The following is a 20957-nucleotide window of genomic DNA, read 5'->3' as shown; positions in this document are numbered from 1 at the left end:
AGGGGGAGACATCATGTTGTCTAAAACGGTTCTCCATACTACTGTTAATCAATATTGCTCTCAGTATTTAATTTTAAAAGATAACCAGTAAATTCAGAATGAATTCACATGGACATGTTATTTTATTTCATTGATCTTCTCTGTGATACACATTCAGTTTAGTACACTGAGTATTTCTGTGGGGTAATCACCGAAGACAGCAGGAGCTAGTGAGTTCCCTGTCAGAAAAATGGGAATGACAAGTTTTACAAAGTGACATGACATAATTTTGTTGACACAGGGGCATATCAGAGCAAATATTCACACAAAAAAATCTGACAACATTAAAAAAGTGACAAATGGCAGGACAATTCCAACTGTTTGTCAAACATGAAAAGAGTATTTAGTGTGCATTGCTGGTGTGCACCAAAACGATGTCAAACAGAACATTAAAAATATGACAGTATATATGCAGCAGATAGTCGAGAGACTGCAAAGACCAGTAGTCTATGTATCCACAATTCCATTAATTATCCCAGGTATGCGCCATTGAGAAAAGGTTGCATGCAAAGATAATTTGAACAATGTCACTGGATTTGTGTGATATTGCATGAGCTACACAGTCAAGACATTCAACAACATTCTGCTGTGATTATCGCCAAATTAATTTGATTTACAATGGCCAATTTTATCCATCGCAAGCAATATATGGCAGATTATTTACAAAAGCTTGTTATGACAACGAAAAAGGTTTTCAGACACTGCCCAAGTAGGAAACTCGAGGACGAGGAGGCTATATAGACCGTCTTGGACACGCAAATGAAGCTACCATAGGCTTACCACCTGAGCCATACAAACTTGATCGGCCACGTGGGATACCGACATCGCGTAGCGCTCTAAATAATCGGTTTTGCAGTTAAACTTTGTGAAAGACAACATGGATATCTATCTCACTCAGTGAACTGTATGAAAATTACCTGTTCTTATACTCTTCAGAGATTTCACTGAATATAGCTAAAATTCAATGAACTGTATAAGTTCGGTGCTACAATGTCATAAACCATAACCATTGGCTACGGTCGCTCAAAGGAAATGACGCCTTAAACAAACGCCGTGAAACTATTTTTCCCACACGTATAAAACTTATTGAAATAATATTTAAATCAAATATATCGCATGTTCCTTAAAATAGGCTACCTTCACGTATTTATATTCATATTAAAAATGTAATTACAATTATTTATATTAAAGTGGGAGGAGTTATGACACCAAGCGCCGGGCCGAAATAAAATGCGCCACCTCCCAGCTTTCGTTCATTTTGTGGCTCAGACTGAGGTGAGTGTAGGTTAATACTTGTCCAACTGTGTGTTAATGAACGAGTTTAAGTTGTGTTAATGCTTGATTTAATGCCCTAACATAATTACGTGTTACGTTATATATTAAGAAATATTTATATTTAATGTCAACACAATATATCGCACTGAAGTAGTTGGCAAGTTACTGATGCAGAACTACTGTTGGCTGGCGTAGCAGATGTGAATCTATCGCCATCTGACCATAAATATTGTAGTTTTACTCGTGTATGTTCATAATATTAATGTTTGAAGCTGGGTTATTTCACAAGTATTTGTAGTTATTAATTATTCTCGCATCTAGGAAAAAAGGACAGTTCAGTATCGTGTGGTAGCTAGGTAGCGTTGCTACCTAAAATAAGTTTCTCGATGATGATAACCTTTCACAGACCTGTACTGAAATACTGTGATTGCAAATAATTTTCTGACGAGGAACTACAACTTGGTTTGCAAGCCTGACCACTAGCTAAGGTGCAGCCACTGTAAAATAACATACCGGTATAGTTGCATGCCCGGTAGACCGCCAGGGTACGTCCACGTGTTTGGAAGCACGTGTCATTGGGTGTGTTCTTCTCCCCAGGTCCGGTCGGATATGGACGTCCACGAGAAGAGGTAATGGAATATCGTCAGCTATATTTTCTAAAGGATGTTTCTATTGTACCTTTGTACCAGTTGCTAGTATCTGGCGCAGTTAATGGACCTACATAACTAATGACAGATGTCTGTGCTACAATGATGATCCTCGAACTCTCTCTTACCGAATCCACATTTTGAAGAAACTACTTTACCAGATTCTGAGTAGCATTGAACATTAAGCTGCATTGCATGTGTGCCAGAGTTTTCTCATGGGACACAGGTTTGACTGTTCTTTCACTTTCGACAGATCTACGCAAAGTGGTATTCCTGTGAAGAATGGAGAGAATTTTGGTAACTATTTACATTATCTATACCCTACCTGTAATGTTGTGAGGGTATTTAGTGATGATTTTTAAAAATGACAAGCATATGCCTGATTTTCAGTGATGCTGATTTTTATTCTGAAACCCCTTTTGGCTGTAAATGGATTGGCTTTTTAGAATGTTGCTCTATTAAATTAATTGTATTTCTGTGTTTAGGTCTCCGCTGATGAGAGATCCGTTGGCACAGTGAACATCTGATGGTAAGCTCTAAGACAGTCCACATTCTTGTAGTATTACCATTTGTGGAGCCTAAAAGGATGAACTGGGTTTTTACCCTAAACTTTTTGGACGACATTTGTCGCATGGCAATCCTAGTCACCAAAGCCCTGATTGGACTCCCCCATGGAGACCTGAAACCTGGTTTGATGTGATTATATGCTAAAACCATTCCCTTTCACCCCAGCCAGGTGTGGTGACCCTAAGATGGACTCACTGGGTTGACCGATACAGCTAGACTGTGGTAAGATTCTTCTCCTGGGTTCATTCTCATACTTTACGTAATGCACCCTGGTGTGGTGGTTCTGATTGCGTTTTTCAAATTGATATTTAACATTCTAGCGTCTCATGTGGCACAGTAAATGAAATGCCATTTGCTTTTCTTGACACTTTATTAACTATAACATTTTGCACCCAATATCTGGGTCCCTTGAGTACAGATAAAATAAGCGATTGGAATGCACCTCGCCTATCAAATCAAAAGGCGGCAAGGTATGAACTTGCTGGCCAATGATATTTAGTGTAGTGACAAGTTCTGTACTTCGGTCTGCTCTCTGAACAAAGCTAGCCTACTTCTCTGCTGCAAATGATGATTTTCCCTTTGGAATCTCGTTCGTCTGATTTTCCTGTTGAGAAATGGAATTGCTGACTGCAGAGAGGTTGCTACAGCAGTCGGTTCAGTTTGACTCCTGTGAGTCCTGACTTCTCCCCTATTTTACAGGTGGAAAATCCAGGTTGATGCTTTCACTTCACTGGAATGGCTGGTAAGTTTTCATCTATTCAAAGTCTTGTGTAGTAAATGTCTGGCAGTTGTAGCTTCTACTCTGGTGTATTGGAAGAAATCCCTAAAATTGGTTCAAATGAGATCAGGTGCATGGCTTGGGTTTGGAGATGGTTTGTGTGCTGTATTCCAGCATTTTAGAATGTCAGTTTCAAAATGTGTACAATGTGGAGTAGTGTTGTAAGTGATTGGTTTAAGGCTAGTGTTTTCCCCTGTGGAATGAGGATTCCTGTTACCGCCCCAGTCTGATTTTTCTGTGACTGACTGGTACCTCACTGACCACAGTAATGTGGTAGTGGAGAGCTAGTCTCCATACCTTTTTCTTTGATTTTAATCAAGTCTAACTGTTCCAGGAGGATTTGCACCATGTAGTCCTGTGACGTCAACAGTCTATTACTATGGCCAGGTGAGTCCACTCACTTTCTTTGTGTTAACTGACCACTCTTCACAGGTTATGGCAGAGTGGTCTGGTGGGTAAATCGCACCTGTAAATGATGCAGCGTCATATGCACATTGGTGCTGAACATGCCATAAAGCTGTGACTGGTGCCATGAATGTACCAATTTGACCCTTTCCCAAAACCCCAGTCTGTCCCTGTGATGAAACCCGCACGCGTCTTACGCCCTGTGTTGGGACCAGAACCTGAAAAGGTGAACCCACTGGTCCTGCCAGGGCAACAAGGGGATGAACTGTTGGGGTGTCCAACTGTCTGATGGGACGGGCTTTCCGTGTAGTATAGAATTGTTGCTGGATTAGAGTAGCCAAATTGCTGCTGATTTCTTGACCACCTGTATAATTGTTTACATTTCTTGCAGTGTGTGACCCTGAGGATCTGCCGATTGGAACCTGTTCTAAGGTATGTTATTTTTTTATTTTAAAAAATAAAATTATAAAAATGGAACAAGGCTGAACGTGATGAACTGTGATTACCGCCCCAGTCTGATTGTACAGTGACTGAGTGGTACCCCTCTGATTTACATGTCCAAATTTACCCACTAATTTCAGCCATTCTACCTGTTGGAAGGTTTTTAATTTTCTGTCATTTCTCCATGCAGGGGCTTCTAAGAACTGGAATTGTGGGGATGAGATGGATCAAGTCAATCTCTTATCAACTTGTGAACTGGACATTGATTATTAATCCCTAAATAAAAGGTGTGCTGAACTGGATTGTTTGTTCCTTGGGTGAAATCCTCAAGTGTGGGGGTGAGAGAATTTGGGCATTTGTTGGAATGCTCAACTTTACATGGGTGTTAAAGAAACTTTACAGTTAATTTAGCTTTTTCTGCCCCAAGAGAAGGGAGGATCTTGCTGTTAAACTTGTTTAATGTGCAATATAATTCCAGCTTGTGTGGGCCGATCAAACTCCAGATGGACATTTTGCCAACTTGACAGCAGTTTGAGCCGCAGCTTACATAGTGCATCTCCAGGGACTAGTTATGAACTTGCTGGTACATGTGGGGAATTTAAGAAAGAAAAGAAAAACGCTTGAGGGGGATTGTATTTAAGCCTAATTGGTAGGGGGATTCTTGTCCCTGTGCAATGCACTAATGTAACGACTGAAAGTGATCGACTTAGGCACAGAGCAGGTAAATGCCATTCTACAACTTGATGTCAAAGTTGGTGTCATGGCTTGGTTAACTTAATTCATGATCTGACTGAGAATGTGCACGTTTTTGTAATGTGTGAACAATTATTTATATTCTGTACATAAACATACAGACGCTAATTCTGAGTAGGGCTTTTTTGTGTGTGGACAGGTTGTCCACTACTGAGGTGTAAACTCTTGGGTCTTAGTTTCAAGCTCTGAGCTAAAGAGTGGAAAACTTGGTGTGAGCGGAGAGCACGAACCCTGTAGTGAGGATAAAGTCACTGTACTGGAGTACAAATTTGGCAGCAGCACTTGCTGTGTGGGAGTAAGACTGGAAATAGCTAAAGTGGGCTCATGGTACAGCTGACATTTCCAAAATATTTGAACTGCTTGTAGCTTTTCATGCCATTGATGCATCCTACATGCCATGCTGCGGCTTATTCACCATAATTCAGTAAACAAAGCCAAATGTATCAAGTTTTTGATTTTTATCAATGTTGCTCGGCTTACGGTCCTTTTACAATAGTTCTGTACTATTTCTAAATGATAGGAGTACTAGCGGTTTCATCACATTAGTTTATCACTGGCCCCTGTGTAGGTAGCGGAAAGATGGCTTTGGTATGTCTAAGGATAATTGTCACATAACAGGTCTCAGAGCCTGAGCATTACATAAATGTCACACTGCAGTCCTTGGTCTCTATGGTACTCTGTTTATTGTACATGTAGCAAACACACACAATGGCTGATATTAGATCAAAGCTTTGACCAGCCCTCTAACATACATTACCAAGCAGCTATGCTATTAATACCAGCTTTTAGAGGAGCAGGAGACTTAACATGCAACATACTACTCTTGCCACAGCAGCATTTGGGCCTGCATATTTCTTGGGATCAATACTGCATAAATTAACTCTTCTTTATAGTGCTTGGATAAGCTGAACAAGAAGCGTGTTAATGAACCTGCAGAGCATTGAGCTGAAAAGGTTTAGTCAGTCAGTGGTCCATAGTTTGGTCCCCTACAACACTGCTTTTCATCTGCACCAGGTTGTGCTGGATTGAAGCATATCACTACCCAGCTACAGCAAGAGGCACATAAGGCTTTGGCATGTGAGTATATTTACAAATTGGCCAGTAGGGGGGGGCTTGGCCAGAAACTGAATTCAAGGTCTGCAGTGGTCAACCTAGACTAGACATTTGCTCTGAGGTGGTTCAAAATTTTGCTGTAATCTGATTCAGTAATTATAACCAATGTGTTTATTGTGCAGTACAGAATATTTAGAAAAGTTTTGGCTGAATTTGAAGATAAACTTGAAGTTGAAAATACGCTTCATAGATTTTTTTAAAAGTTTATTTTGATTTCTCAGAACAAAACTGGTAATACCACAAATTATAACTTAGTCATACTGCACACAAGAAAGATTTACAACCAATAGTGACATGTGAGGATCTCAATATGTTAGGGTCCCTTGACTTCAGTCTTCTGTTAAAAAAAAAAAAAAAGAGCCAAATATGAAAACTCTTCAGGAATGACCACTGTGGTGCCAGTGATCCATTTTCCATCAAGAGTTCGACTGCAGTTGCCTAGATTATTGTCCTGTATGGATGTGTGTGGATTCATGAGCAGAGTATTAAGTGTATCTGTTAGGTTAGTGTGTGAATATTGCCTCAGTCGGCTGTGAATATCCGTGCGGCGATGTCATCCAGTAGCCAGTCGACACCAGGAAGCAGGTTCTCCCCAGTAACTGCACTGCACCCAATGATACACCAATGATGAGTCTTTATACTGTCCAGAGCCATCGCCTGTAGACACACATACACACATGCTGAAACACCAAGGGTGAGCAAGATGTAAAGACAACAAAAACTGGGTGTGCAAAGATGCAGACACCGGTACTTCTGTGTTTATGAGAGAAAGAGTGTTTGTGTGTGTACTCACCTCCCTAATAGCATCTTTAGACAGTGCCCCCGGCAGGTCCTGCTTATTGGCAAACACCAAGAGAGTGGCTCCAGCTAGGCGCTGTGAGAGACAGTGGCACATACTGATGCTTAGAAACAGTTAAGAGATGAGCACCCAATGCCCTGAAGCATCCAGAGATTTACATTTTGATATTTAAATGGCTTTCTAAAAATACCACCGCGCCTCTCAGTGAAGAGTGTGAAATCATGTGACACTGTGCTGCCTTCAGAGCTCAGGTTCTGCAAATGATTGTGCTAGTTTATGTACTCTACAGATTTCTCCCTTTTCACAAAAGCTTGAATGTGACATTTTCTGTGCATTATTTACTATATACCGTTTACTTTTCTATAGATAAGTGCGTCTGTGTATAATGGTCGGTTCCCTACATTCCCTACAGTTCCCTTTACTTTAATGCCACCTGTATCTTTCTATGTCTCGCTTAAAGAAGCTATCTTAGTGTTCACTGTACTACACTATAAAATACATCTCATGTGTTTAACTCTACATTTACATTTATTATCTTGAATTGTAAATAGATAAAATTGTGATAGATAATAAATGCAGTGATTTGGGGAACATAAACAGAGTGATATCAGTACATTTAAAACCTACAGGACCTGGTTTAATTGCATCCTTTTCGCAGTAACATTTGTCTTAAGGATCCCAGATCCATTTACTGAAAAAAAGAGTACCATCCATCCATTATCTATATTGGCTTATTCCTGGTCAGGGTCACAAGAGGTGCTGGAGGCTATCCCAGCATGCATTGGGCAAGAGGTAGGAAAACACCCTGGACAGTTCACCAGTCCATCGCAGGGCACACACACCATTCACTCTCACACTCATACCTAGGGGCAATTTAGACTCTCCAATTAACCTAAGCTGCATGTCTTTGGACTGCAGGAGGAAACCGGAGTACCCGTTGGAAACCCATGCAGAAACGGGGAGAACATGCAAACTCCACACAGAAAGGCCCCAGTCCCAGTACCACTGTGCTGGCTTATAAGAGTACCAATAAACTCCATATCAACTTTTTGTAAATTGTAGTCGCAATAGGGTTTTTTTTTTTTAAAATGTCTCCCCATGTGGCAATTTCTTAAGTTATTGTGTTATTTGGACAAGATTGTAATATGTGGATGAATCAGAGACAGTTTGCATCTCTGCCATGTCACTGTATCTCATGTGCTTAGTGGACGACCGGACTTAATGCCCTCACAGGTCCCTCTTTTCCCTACTGCGCAGTCTCTGGCTCAAATTTGTACAAAATGGCAGAGCCCACTAACTACATTTCCAGGACTTCAAAACTCCTTTCCCCAAGCCCATGGAGAATCAATGGGTGACGTCACAGTAACTTGGTCCTTATTGTTTCTACAGTCTATGGTTACAACACACAAAACTCACAACTCACTCGTTCTTCAGAACTCACTACTCATTAACACATCAATCATCCAAAGGTAAACCCCTTTTCAAGTAAATTAAGACAGAGGGGCAGCTGTGATGGTACTTCAGAGTGGTCTGAGAAAGCACTGTCCAGCATAGATCCCATAATAGGATCTATCTGAGCTCTCACAACAGGTGACTAAATCTGATGATCAAAAGAACATCAAATGCTAAGGCCTTGCAGTAGAATTTACCATCTATCTGATTACCTGTAGACAATAGCACTGAAGTAAAATTGTACCTCTTCTAGTAGCAGAGCGCTCAGCTCTTGCCTGCAATCCTCCAGTCTCAATCTGTCAGCGCTGTCCACAACCCACACCAGCCCATCTGTGCTCTCAAAGTAATTCCTCCAATAGGAACGCAGTGACTTCTGGCCTCCCACATCCCAGATGTTCAGTTTAAACCTATAATGGTAAAGAGGGAAGAAAAGGGATGGAGAAAAAACCAGACCAATTCAGCTTCGGATGGGAGAACTTATGCATTCAAACATTGCTATGCTCCTGTCGTAGAAAAGTAAGATTATTATGGTTATCTCTGAGAACCGCAAGCTGACATAATATTGCATCTACGACTAAAGGGACATTCGGTAGACCAGGAGCCACAATAGGACAATAGGACTTCAATTTTCCTCCACCTGCCTCCCCCACTATAGGCTGCTCTCTTACCCTCTGTGTTCCAGCGTTTTTATATTGAACCCTAGTGTAGGGGAGATGGTACTGACATCTTCTCCGTTGAATTTTTTCAAAATGGTCGTTTTCCCAGCATTATCCAGGCCACTAAGCATGCGTTTTTGTTAAGAAATAACTTCATAAGGTAACAGATTTTTTAATGACATTTCTTGCCAGAAGCATAGTCAGATAAGTAGCGTGCTATACGACATTAACAAGTTTCGAAGCTGTTTTATTCTATGCAAAGTAACTGATGAACGTTAGGTTATCGTAATTTAACACAAAAAGCTGAATAGTTCGTTGACACCGTTTGTACCACTTCAGACTAATGAAGCTAACACTCTAGGCATGAAGTACTAACACAACTGCGACCATTATCAATTTACGTTGCATAGCATTATCAATTTCATTACATTTTGCTATTGCTCATAGTTTCACCCAGGCCACAACTCAGGCCGCTCCACATTTTCGACATTTATCTTATTCAATGCGATTTCAACATTGAGCATCAACTTAGCGCTAAAAGGATACAGCATCAGTAGTCTCATCTCTCGTTCCTTGTGCTTCATTTTCTTTAGTATTGTGAGTAAGCCCATTGTAAACTTTAGCTAACGTTACTGACAGTCTAGTAAAACAGCTAGGTGAAATTTAACAATATAATACAATATCTATATATAGCTACTAACTACCTCTATCAAATTTCAGTATTCGTTATTGTACGTTACTATTTCACTACTACTGCTTCTGTACAATAAAAACCGATATCCACATAGCAGCTGCTTCTCGCTTCCTACAAAGCCAGGAAGTGAACAGCTTACTAAATCCCACCCACTCTAATATACTATTGGTTCTTATTTTGAAGAGCGGCTTGAATAAGAGAATTGATTGAACAGTGTTACGATCATTCATAATAACACAATGCTTCTATTCGTTCATGACTATGCAACCAAGGGTGTGTCCGTGGGTTTCTATGGTCTATGGTGTGGACGTCGACAAAGAGGTTCCACGCAATGGACTATAATAAAAACGGTTTCCACGATCCTTGCGTCTAGTTAGTAAATAGCAGTTACTATGGGTATGACTATGGGTTGAATAGCGCCACCCAATGTAGTATCGTTGAAATATTTATCTGAATCATTTTACTGACTAGAAAAGCAAAATCGTGTACAAGGGGAAAAGTGGAAAATAGTAGCTCGCTGTGTTAAATTATATGTAACAGTAACAGTATTGTACTGTAATAGTATATTCATATTAATAAATGTTAGCCCGGAAAGGAAGATATAGTAGCCTAGCTCCGAGAAGGATATTGTTAGAACCACAATTGGCATGTTTATGAAAATATCTACGGTATTAACAAAGCCTTGCTTAGTGTATAAATCTGTGCTAGCTGAAAATAAATAATTTAATTTTCTAGTTGAATCTATGAGGACAATACACATTTAGACAACCTCGGCTAGCCATGTGAAACACAAGAAAGCATTTGTCACAAGGAATTATAACCCAACCCCGGCCTTATGTATGGTGAATGCTTCTCATGTTTTCTCACAGCGAAGAAAAGTTTGGGAACACAGTTTGCCTTAATGCTCACTTTATTGGAAACGGTCAATGTATATTTGCACCATATATCTTTGCAATTATTATTTTTTCACATTGGCTATAGCTGCAATGTATACATTTTATAAAAGTCATGAATTTATTCTGTATTTTCTGGCATTCCAGAAATTGTAGAATTAAACACAATCTGTATTAACCAATTTAATCCACTAACACTAGGTTCTGTGTTTGACTTTTTATTTAATTAAAAAAATGTAACTTTTAAAAATGATGGATTTTAATTAATGTAAAAAAATCTGTATGCTATATTTGCTCTAACAACTACTAGAAATCCATTGATTCAGTTTTATAAGCAGTAGGCCAGATGCTTTTATAATAAGTGGCAAGGATATAAAAACAGGACATACTGTCCAGTCACCAAACCACCTTATTTAGCAACACATTCATATCCGTTTTATGTGACCTATTGGTTATTTTGCTCAAGCACAGGGTTTTTTTTCTGATGATTCGAGATTGGGAAAGGAGTGTTTAGGTAATTCGGTGTGAAAATTGGTTAATATAAACAGTCACGTAGACATTAAACATAAATAAGTATGTAGGCAAACTACATTTGTCTTTGTGTTCATATGGTATTTTGAATGAGATGCATTGCGGTTTTTAAAGTCTTTTGCAATCCTGAGGGAATTTTATGGGCTCATACTATACTACTTCTTTTCGTCATTGTGATTCTTCCATCTACTGAAAGATTTGTTTGGGCTTGTTTGTACCAGCTTTGCATAAGTCCAATTACGTAAAATAATGGTGGCTGAAATAGTGGTTGCTGTAGGGGTGATAATTTGATTATTTGTGTCACTTATGTATGTATGCAGTTGGTTTATTTGTCATGTCGTTATTCGCGTCTTGCTCTGCATTATGAATGATCAAACTTGCCATTTAGACTAATAGGGATGCACTGTACGGTATATCCTGGTATTAAACCAGTTCTTATTCATACCAGTCTCTGTTGCTATATGGAATTTTAGCAATGAGAAAAGCACAATCCCCACCTGTCACAAGGTTTTGGGCATACTGGAGGAAAATTGATTGCACCATTAAACTGCAAAAAAATAAATAAATAAATGAAATTAATGCAAATGGCTTACATTTCTTTTCTGTCTCCAACCCTGGTCAGTTTACTTCTGTTTATGTTGTGAAGGACCATTGATTCAAAGGTGACCACATGAATGCATACAGGGCGGTGTTCATTACAGTTTGAGTACTGCAAGCCATTGGAAAACTAGAGCACACATTTACTTTTGAGTCACATAAAACTTGAAGTTAGCAACAAAAGCAGGTGTATTTGTTGAGTTTTACTTGTTTCACTTACCACATAACAATTAATTAGAATAGTTTAAAACTTTTCTTTTTATTCCATTCATAAAAACAGAGATGAGATCCTTTCTACAAAAATACCACTAGATGAAAAGAGTCCTGAATGATTAAGGAGATAAATGTGTACCCTTAGCAGCCACGTACCTGCAGTTAAATAGCCTTTTTTGGCACAAGTGAACTGATGATGCAATTAGATTCAGAAATTCACACTCTTACACAAATGGAATCAATCAAATCTCTTTAAAATGAAATGGTTTACTACAATGACTACAATTGAGAATTCTCTAAACATTCTCAAAAACGTACTTAACATTCATCACAATTAAAGTAGGTTTGACATTAACAGTATATATATATATATATATATATATATATATATATATATATATATATATATATAATGCCTATTATTGTGTTTTATTAAGAGGAAGTACAGCATAATGGAAATGTCTCACTTCCCCTTTCATTATAGTTACAGTAGGCTTCTTAGGCATTTAGCAGAACTTCTTATCCAGCAACTAAGAACTAAGACAGCTTACATTCTTCATGCACAATCCATTTTTACTGTTGGATATTTACTGAAGCAATTCAAGTTAATTATGTTGCTCCAGGGCACAACTGTAGTGCCCTACCTGAGAATCAGGCCTACAATCTCAGAATTATCATCACACCTTGCTAACCATTATGCTACATTGCCACCCACCAATGGTTTTGTCTTTTGTAAATATTTACAATAGGATGGATAACTGTTATTGTAAAATATCATCCTCATCAAATTTAAAATGGCTGTGACACAATGCCCAATAGTTCCTTAGTATCCTCTTGTCATGAAAAATTGAACACATTTTGGAAATCTTTCATCCTTTTCCAAGTTAATTTAAACATTTTACCATTTTATTGACTCTGTTTTCTAAACCGCCTCCCAGCCCCATGCCCCCCCACACACACACACATGCACACACCCCACCTCTAGGGGCCCTCTGGACACGCTAGCGCCTGGGAAAGATTTCCCTTTTACACTCCCTTAGCTCCACCCCTGCCTCCTCCTCCCCACACACCCATTTTCTTGCAACAACCTAATTTAGAGGAATAGCAAGCTCAGATTCTTCACACTCCCACATACTCAGAGGGAGGGAGGAAGGGAGGGGTTGAAAAAGGGGTGGTAAAAGAAAGAAATGCAGGATGTGATGCGTTGTGTTGCAACCTAGGTGACGTGAAGGCAGTTTGAGAAGCTGTGAGTCACATTGACTTCCCCCGTTTGGATTTCATCAGCGCGATCGATTTCACTTTGTGTTGTGGCAGACTGCACAGAGCACAAGGGAAAGATTGAGAAAAAGAGGTGACTTCCAGGCCTCAGCTTCATTCTGAGACCCAGAACAGTGACAGACAAAGTGCATTTTACATTTCTATAACACCACCCCCACTGTCCACCCTCCCCCAGTCCCCCCATCTCTCAGGGCAAAACAAACATAGATGAAACATTGCGTTTTACCTCGTTAGAGTGCCGATGAGAATTAGTACCAGTGAGCTTTAATTAGCTTAATGGGTTCAATGCAGACTGGTACTTTTAGAAGCCACAACAGGAGGAACATATACAGTACCAGTAAAAAGTTTGGACACACCTGCTTAAACCAGTTTTTTTCATGATTAAAAATACTTTAAACTGTATAAAGTTGTTTATAAACACTTTAATATTTCATTATATGATATCTGTACTTATATAATAGATAATAATAAGTGAATTGCATTAAAAAGTTTAATTTTTAAATGAAAATAGAAATGTTGTAAGCTCATGGGGGGGTGCATTGTTTTGTTATTTCTTGGTACTTACTGGTGTTCATGATGACATCTATCTTAACAGGTGCTCCAGGACCTGTAGAATTTTTCATATTAAAAAAAAAAAAAAGACCACCCGCCATATTTCAAAATGCATGGGATTTATTCCTACATCAGTTTTACCCTTCTACCCTCCATTTGGAAATATATGGTACTGCATGTGGTGAAAATGATGTAGGAATATATGCTGTTGAGCACAGTCTAGTCAATTAGAAGTGACTGTTTGAGTCTTGCCACCCAGTCACTGCCTAAGGCAGTCCCTCAAAACTGAGCAGGGGCAGATAGATAAATATATCATATTTCAGTGCAATTATGTCCATAATAAACACATTCCAGAGAACTCAACAGCAGATAAGTAGGCTAGTTTATGAGTTTCATGCACAGGACCTCATTCATAGCTGGCTGTGCGTTGAGAAATTCCCTACACGTGAATTCAGGGAAGAGTGTTGACCCTAGTACTTACTCCCTCTGCTCATCAGAGCTCCAGTTTAAAAGAAACAGAAACTGAAAGTTGTACCCCCCGCCTCCGCTTCCGCCTCCGGTTTGTCGGGAATGTTTTAATAAGACGAGACTTAGGAATCCACGCTTACAGCGGGAGTTGGTTTCGAGGAGGCTGGTAGCGGGGAACATAGCCATCAGTTCACACCGGTCTTTCAGTTCGAACTAACGGAACAAGATACGAACAGTTTGCCCAAAAATAAAAAACTATTTTACGAGTGCCAGTGCAGATCAGCGTCTGACTGCGTTTTTGAACGAATTTTGATTTTTGCTAGCGCGCGAATTTTAATGCACTTACTAACGGGGATACAGATGTGGACGGAACCAGAACCTGAAGGGAGTTTAACATCTATATCTGGTGATGATAGTTCATCGGACACGGTAAGGTATTTTTGTTATTGTATATTTTTCAATGAGAAATGACAGCAACATTATTATTATTATTATTATTATTATTCCTGATTACTTATTGGATGTGATGTTATTGTTAAGAATGTTAAGTCTACTGTATTGCAATTTATGCAATACATATAGTATTAATATTAATGACAACAAATATGCATTTTAAGGGTCAGTGTTATATTGTTTACAATTATTAATTCTGACGTGAGCAGGGAAAGTGTTCGCGCGTGGACAGGAAATACAAGCGCAGGGAGAAGAACAGAGCTGCTGCCCAGAAGAGCAGAAAGAAGCAGACAGAGCGAGCAGATGCACTACACCAGGTCTGTGTGATCACTGTCCCCAGCGTTCATTACACTCTCTAATAATGAACAATAAGGGGGTACTTCTGATGCAAAACCCCCCTCAAATATTCTGTCACATGTAGTGTTTTCTCACAGGTAGTCTCTCAAGTGGCAAGACTTGCTGAATTAGATATTGCAGAGAGAAGGTAGATATAATGTGCAAAGACTAGGGTCTTATATACTGTTTAAATGTCTACATAATTGAGATTTTTGTCATCCTGGCTGAAAGTCTCTGTCTATATTAGTGTCTGAGTGTCTTTTCTGTTTAAATGCCACTGTACAGGTTACTTAGGGATTGTGTGTGTGTGTGTGTGTTGTGCAATCTGCCTGTGTGTCTGCAAGCATTTCTGGGAAAGGGTGGCTCTTAGTGGAACAGCCCTTTCTGTTCCTGAACTTCATATTCCACTATGACTGAACTGTTCCTGAAAATAAATAATGAAGCTTCAAAAGGATAATTCACTTTGTGGGTTTAAATATATATACACTTTCAGTTTTAGTGCATGTTTTTGTTTTACTTGGACAGTTTATGTGTTTGATGAAGGCTATTTTAGCTCTTTGCAGAAGTTTCTGAGCACTGGCCAGCTTAACAGTGGCTGGTATAGGACCATTTGGGTGTTCAACGTCTTAAGAACATACTTGTACACTTCAAGTTACTCCAAAGGACCTTATGCAGTGAACCTATGCCCACGGAGGTTTTGTGTGTATACTACTCTTCCAAACTATTCTTCAAATAATTATGTTTAATCTTATTTTGGTGGGAACTGTTACCTATTTAGCACATGCAACCAGAGGTGCCTGCGTTCAAGGAAAAAATAAAATTCAGTTCAACTCAATTTCATTTGTACAGCGCTTTTTACAGAGACACTGTCACAAAGACGCTTTGCAGAGGAAACTGAAAGTAAAACAATGCTATACTGTGTTGTTATGCTATAAAAACAGTTAATCATTTTTATAATTTTGATGAAATGCTATAGAATTAATATGTTCACATACACAGCCTCTGGTTATATGAACAGATTAATTCTATAGCATTTCATAATGTTGCATTGGAATTACTTGAAGTGTATTTACTTATTTTAGACACAACCCTTAAATGCCCTCTATACCAGCCATAGTAAATCTGGCTGGTTATCAGAGACTTCTGTAATCTAAAATGTCCCTCATTACACATGAAACTGTCTGGGCCATTTAAAAACATGCACTAAAGCCAAAAAAATAATAACACAGAAAGTGACCTGTCCCTTTAAAGGTTAAAGTACAATGTATGATATTCTTAATAAGATATCTTTATCAGTGTTACCTTCTGTGTATCTGGAATTACACTAAATTACTTTTTGTAAACTTTATCATGTTGAACCGTTTCACAGTGCTTACAGTGCTGGCTTTCTTATCTCTTTCATTTTTGCAAACAGTTACAAATGGATTCAAATAAAAATCCAGAGCTTCACCAATGCAATGCTCAGCCAGTTTGAAACAACAGACCTCTAAGCCATAGTGTAGCCTCATGATTACTCACAACCATAGCCTCAGTTGTAACACAATTTGTATGAGATTAAGGTTTTGCTTTTCATTTATGCTCTCTCGTCTATGCTCATACCTTTTTCTGCCCTTGTCTCTCATGTCAAAAAAGTTATTTCCCACTTTTAGATAATTTTTTTCAGGGGCATGCAGGGGTTGTGGGAAATTGATGAGTTAGTTTCTAGAGCACTGCTTCCCACACACTGGGTCTGGGTCCAATAATGGGTAATGAATGAGGTTGAGAAGGGACACGAGAAAAAATAACTCACACACTTTCGATAAATATCAGCATTCATATCAACAGATTAATCAAGTGTTTAACAACATATCCACTTGAAATTATATTTGCTCAAAAAGTGGACTGTGGGTTTGGAAAGTTAGGGTACCACTGTGCTAGAAGATATTTGTGGGCAGAAGACTGTGTAGAGGGTAGCCCCTTACCCCCTTTCTTCTAAAATCTCATTAGGGACTCTTTTCTGAATGTCATACAAATATTGACCTCTAGTCGAGTCACTTTCTTCTGCCAGGCAACTTTCATCCTTGAGGAGTAGGAAGTAGTAAGACAATCCTTCCAAGAGCATAATGGCTGTCTGGTTAACCCTGAGGAGGATGACTTAATGTACTTCATGTTTCATGCGGCTCCGTGTTTCCTGACCCTCTCTGTTTTCTGTGCAGGAACTGCAGTCACTGGAGCGCTCAAACACGGCGTATGAAAAGGAAATAGCCTTTCTTCGGCTGGAGATCGAGCGCTACGACTCCGCCCTCAAACAGCACGAGCCTCACTGCTGCATCTTCACCTTCTCCAGCCCAAAGACGTTGCTGAGTGCCCCGTCCCCTGCCCCGGCCCCCACCCCCTCGCCTGCGGCTGCCCCCCCTACAGGGTTTGCCCTCCCAGATCTCCTGGACTCTGCCGAATGGCCTCAGCTTTGGGACACTGTTTGGTAGAGAGAGATAGACGGGTATGGGTTATGTTGTTTGCGGAGTGAATTATTTATGAAACATCGAGCCCAGTGTCATGCCCTAGTGTGACATAAACCCATTTGGGTTAATAAATAGAAAGGTAGCTTTCACAATATGCTCGGAGTTCTTGTGAAATATACATGCATTTTGACAAAGGAAAATTCCCCTATGTCCCATGCAAAACCGAGTTTTCAAAATGAAGAAGCACAGGACTTTGGAAGCTCAAACAGCTTAAACAAGCTTTTTAACAACTAGTATTATCTTCACCTAAAGTGGGAATCACCTTTATAAAAGGAGTTCAGCCAGTTCCAAGTAATGTGTAACACATACAACAAATGTATATGTATTTATACATATATAGCACACTTGAGAATGATACTGGGTTGGTAATATACTGTATGTACACTACCTGTTAAATATTTTATATTCACTGTATTGTTTTATCCTGGGCTGGCCCAGTGTGGCATTAAAATAGATGACAAACTGCCCCTAGCTTGGGGTTGGTGTATGGGATCTTGGAGATGGGGAGCAAAATAAGCTTTCATTCAAGTTAAAAACACACATTGTCTGTTTGTATTCATGTTATTCAAGTCATGTTTTGGAAAATAGTATTTTGTGTTGAAATATTTCATAATGTTATGCATATATGAATTTGTATATGAATATTGGCAAGTACTTAGTACTATTGAATACTTCAGGATGGCTGCTTTTGATTTGCCCATGGTGGTAAATTTTTGACATGACGAAACCATGAATAAACCGTGCAACCAATGACAGGACACATGTTGGCAATACATATCAGCGTATAATTTTCACATTAAACACAACATATTCTACTATGTATGAATAGGGCCCATGCCAATATATATTTGGCCATGCTTTGTGATGTTTAAATTTTTTGTTGGAAATTGGGATATCTAATTTTTAAAATCACTATTTCTCAAACTTAATGTACCATTATACATGGTTTGCAGTATTTTCTGTTAAGTATTCAATAAAAATTGGTTACTCCACAAGCACCAGCACCAACCTTGTTCCTGGAGATCTACCGTCCACTCTGACCCTAACAAAATACACGTCATTCAACAACTGGAGATCTTTGTTGAACTACTAAGTAGTCGTCAGGTGTTCCGAATTTAGGTTGAAATTAATACCTACAGGATGGTAGATCTCCAGGAACAGGGTTGAAATTCAGCAAACTTCACTCTTTTCATCATTCAAATTCAGATTTGCCCGCCAGGTGAACCCAATACGTGACAGATGTCACCAGCTTCCAGCCTTGTTTGGGCATGCTGACTGACTGACTGAAAATATATTTAGAATGTTCTTAGAAACACTTATACTACCTCTGCAGCCTTCCCTTCCATTCAACCATTTTTGGCAGGAAAAGCAGTATAAACTCAGTCACACATCTTTGTGCTTTCTGTCCAATCAGTTAGAAGAATGATACTTTTTCAACTGAATCAGTTGTCACCACCCATGTGTACTAAATTGAAAAGGGACATGATACATTTTGTACATTTAGAAAAAGAGAGACTTTACATTGGGTTGCTCAACAGATTTATAAATGTATGAAATAATATGCGAAGGATACTGGCTTTTCAAATATTCCACAATGGTTATGGTCAAATATTCCACAATTCCATAAAAAATAACATGGGGTATAACCCCATAAAGCCCTGTGTTATTGAGATCTGCAAAGGGACTGTGCTCCCCCTAGCATCCTTCTCAAAATTGAATTTGTGCTCATATGTGGTTGATAATGTTGACTGCAGCAGTTCATTATCTTCAACTTAATTGGCCAACCACTTGTCACTGCTATACTAGACCTTATGCCAGTACATAAATATGTTATATATATTCAGTTTTGTTTCATAGACACAAAGAAGACAGTGGTAATATACTGTTAATGGGCCTTTTTATTACTATCTTTATTTAAAAGTCATAAGACTACTTAAATTTTTTCACTTTGAGGTATTTAAATCTTTTGGTATTTCTTTTGATTCATTGTTAGTTTTGTTCATTTTCTGTTTAGTTTCTTTTTGTCATTGTTCAAAAGTGCAATAAAATGTTTTTACATGCAAATCATTGAAGCAATGTCTTCCAAATTCCGACTTGTCAGTGAAACATTCACTACAGTTAAAAATAATTATATGGTAATCACAAATTCTGCTGTCATCGGTAACTGGCACTTCCATTCTATTTATGCAAAATTATTCAATTATGAACCAGTTTGTGCCATTTATATATCTGCCGTTGTATGGTGTTATAACACCAAAGTCCATGTAATATCTTGGTAATATTTCCTTAAATGTTTGGACTCAAGAGACCCTGAATTAGCAGTATGTATTTTCATGTTAGTTATTAGCTCAAGCCACATGACGTTTTGCTTTAATTCTTACTCACTATATGACAATACTTTTTTGCATTTTCTAACACAATGCTAGTGCAATGAAAATAATCCCGATGGAAAAATAATTAAATCAGAATTGTAAATATAGGAACAAGAATCTTCGGGAGCCCTTTGATAGCACGTGTGTATCGTGCGCTTCGGTTGGTGTAATCGCACCATTACGCGCGTCTCATTTTAGACTGTGTAGACTAAGCTATCAGGTCTAGCTGCCAGTGGGCTTGGAGGTTTAAACCCCCTGTAATTAGCGTTCTTCTCCGCTGCCCATTTTCTTGAAATGTCAGAAAAGACGCAACCTAGCGGATACCATTAGGCTATACCTTCATCATCACTTCTGTACAATAACCTATTTCCTAATGCACGAAACAGATCAAGGCGTGAAATAGAACTGTTATAGCGCATGTTTATACATAGATTTGTATTTTGATTAATTCTACACTTGGGCGGACAATTGCAGCCCGTGTTTCAAGAACTATTGAGCACTACAGATAATTATTGAACCCTTCAACTGCCGTAGTACTCAATGTGACTATGTTCTAGTGTGGTGCCACTGTACTAGGCTATAGCAATTGTTAACCACAAAATACCTTATTGTAAGCACATAAGGTAATGACAATTCCACCGTCCGTCTACTAAATATTTAATCTTACCTATGTAAGTAGCTTGTCCAGTGGGGATATGTATATGATGAGCGCATGTCAGATCTGTACCTAGTAAAATAAAATAAAAAATCGAATACACTGCAGAAACAAGGATACAGAGAAAGTTTCGCTGATTCAAGCAGCCTTAAATGTAGCCTATTATTAGTAGGACTATTCTTTGTTACTTGTCATAAAATTAGCTTAAAGTGTCCCTTTAAGAATATTTTGTTTGTTCGAGCGTTTGATAATCAGAGCATACAGTCTCAAACATGAGTAGCATCAAATACAAACAACCACGATGTATAATTAAAATTAATACGGTTAAAAATAAAAGCGACCAGGTAAATCTATTACATTAATAGAATTCCCTGCGATGGCTACTATTGATTCTCGACTGCATATAGCTACCGAGGTCCATTTGATCAAACAGTAAATCGAAACTGCCAGAATAGGTCGATAAGACGTTACTCGCCCTTGAATGGCATA

At 38.8% G+C, this 20957-nt stretch overlaps 2 protein-coding genes, 1 long non-coding RNA gene and 4 other non-coding genes across 7 annotated transcripts; 6 read left to right on the top strand and 1 right to left on the bottom strand.

Moving 5' to 3' along the window:
* Positions 1-1368: 1368 nt before the first annotated feature.
* Positions 1369-4449, top strand: LOC135251570 (uncharacterized). The gene is made up of 8 exons (XR_010329158.1): positions 1369-1943; positions 2215-2258; positions 2447-2490; positions 2694-2750; positions 3228-3270; positions 3641-3693; positions 4103-4143; positions 4343-4449. It is a non-coding gene; the product is annotated as an uncharacterized LOC135251570 (long non-coding RNA).
* LOC135252087 (small nucleolar RNA SNORD30) lies at positions 3089-3160 on the top strand. Its single transcript, XR_010329317.1, has one exon. It is a non-coding gene; the product is annotated as a small nucleolar RNA SNORD30 (small nucleolar RNA).
* LOC135252088 (small nucleolar RNA SNORD31) lies at positions 3500-3572 on the top strand. The gene has a single exon (XR_010329318.1). It is a non-coding gene; the product is annotated as a small nucleolar RNA SNORD31 (small nucleolar RNA).
* Positions 3879-4006, top strand: LOC135252093 (small nucleolar RNA SNORD22). Its single transcript, XR_010329322.1, has one exon. It is a non-coding gene; the product is annotated as a small nucleolar RNA SNORD22 (small nucleolar RNA).
* LOC135252090 (small nucleolar RNA SNORD31) lies at positions 4194-4264 on the top strand. Its single transcript, XR_010329319.1, has one exon. It is a non-coding gene; the product is annotated as a small nucleolar RNA SNORD31 (small nucleolar RNA).
* Positions 4450-6205: 1756 nt separating the features above from the next.
* arl2 (ADP-ribosylation factor-like 2) lies at positions 6206-9755 on the bottom strand. The gene is made up of 5 exons (XM_064329138.1): positions 9472-9755; positions 8938-9048; positions 8514-8676; positions 6812-6892; positions 6206-6675 (listed from the first exon to the last, which is right to left on the bottom strand). The coding sequence occupies exons 1-5, from the start codon at positions 9534-9536 to the stop codon at positions 6541-6543; spliced, it is 555 nt and encodes a 184-aa protein (XP_064185208.1). The 5' UTR covers positions 9537-9755; the 3' UTR covers positions 6206-6540.
* Positions 9756-14250: 4495 nt separating this feature from the next.
* On the top strand, positions 14251-18197 carry batf2 (basic leucine zipper ATF-like transcription factor 2). Its single transcript, XM_064329130.1, has 3 exons — positions 14251-14580; positions 14814-14921; positions 17136-18197. The coding sequence occupies exons 1-3, from the start codon at positions 14488-14490 to the stop codon at positions 17403-17405; spliced, it is 471 nt and encodes a 156-aa protein (XP_064185200.1). The 5' UTR covers positions 14251-14487; the 3' UTR covers positions 17406-18197.
* Positions 18198-20957: the final 2760 nt, after the last annotated feature.

Source organism: Anguilla rostrata, chromosome 3 (assembly GCF_018555375.3).
Source record: "Anguilla rostrata isolate EN2019 chromosome 3, ASM1855537v3, whole genome shotgun sequence".
NCBI classification, from domain to species: Eukaryota; Metazoa; Chordata; class Actinopteri; order Anguilliformes; family Anguillidae; genus Anguilla; species Anguilla rostrata.
This window is presented reverse-complemented; position numbering and strand designations above follow the sequence as displayed.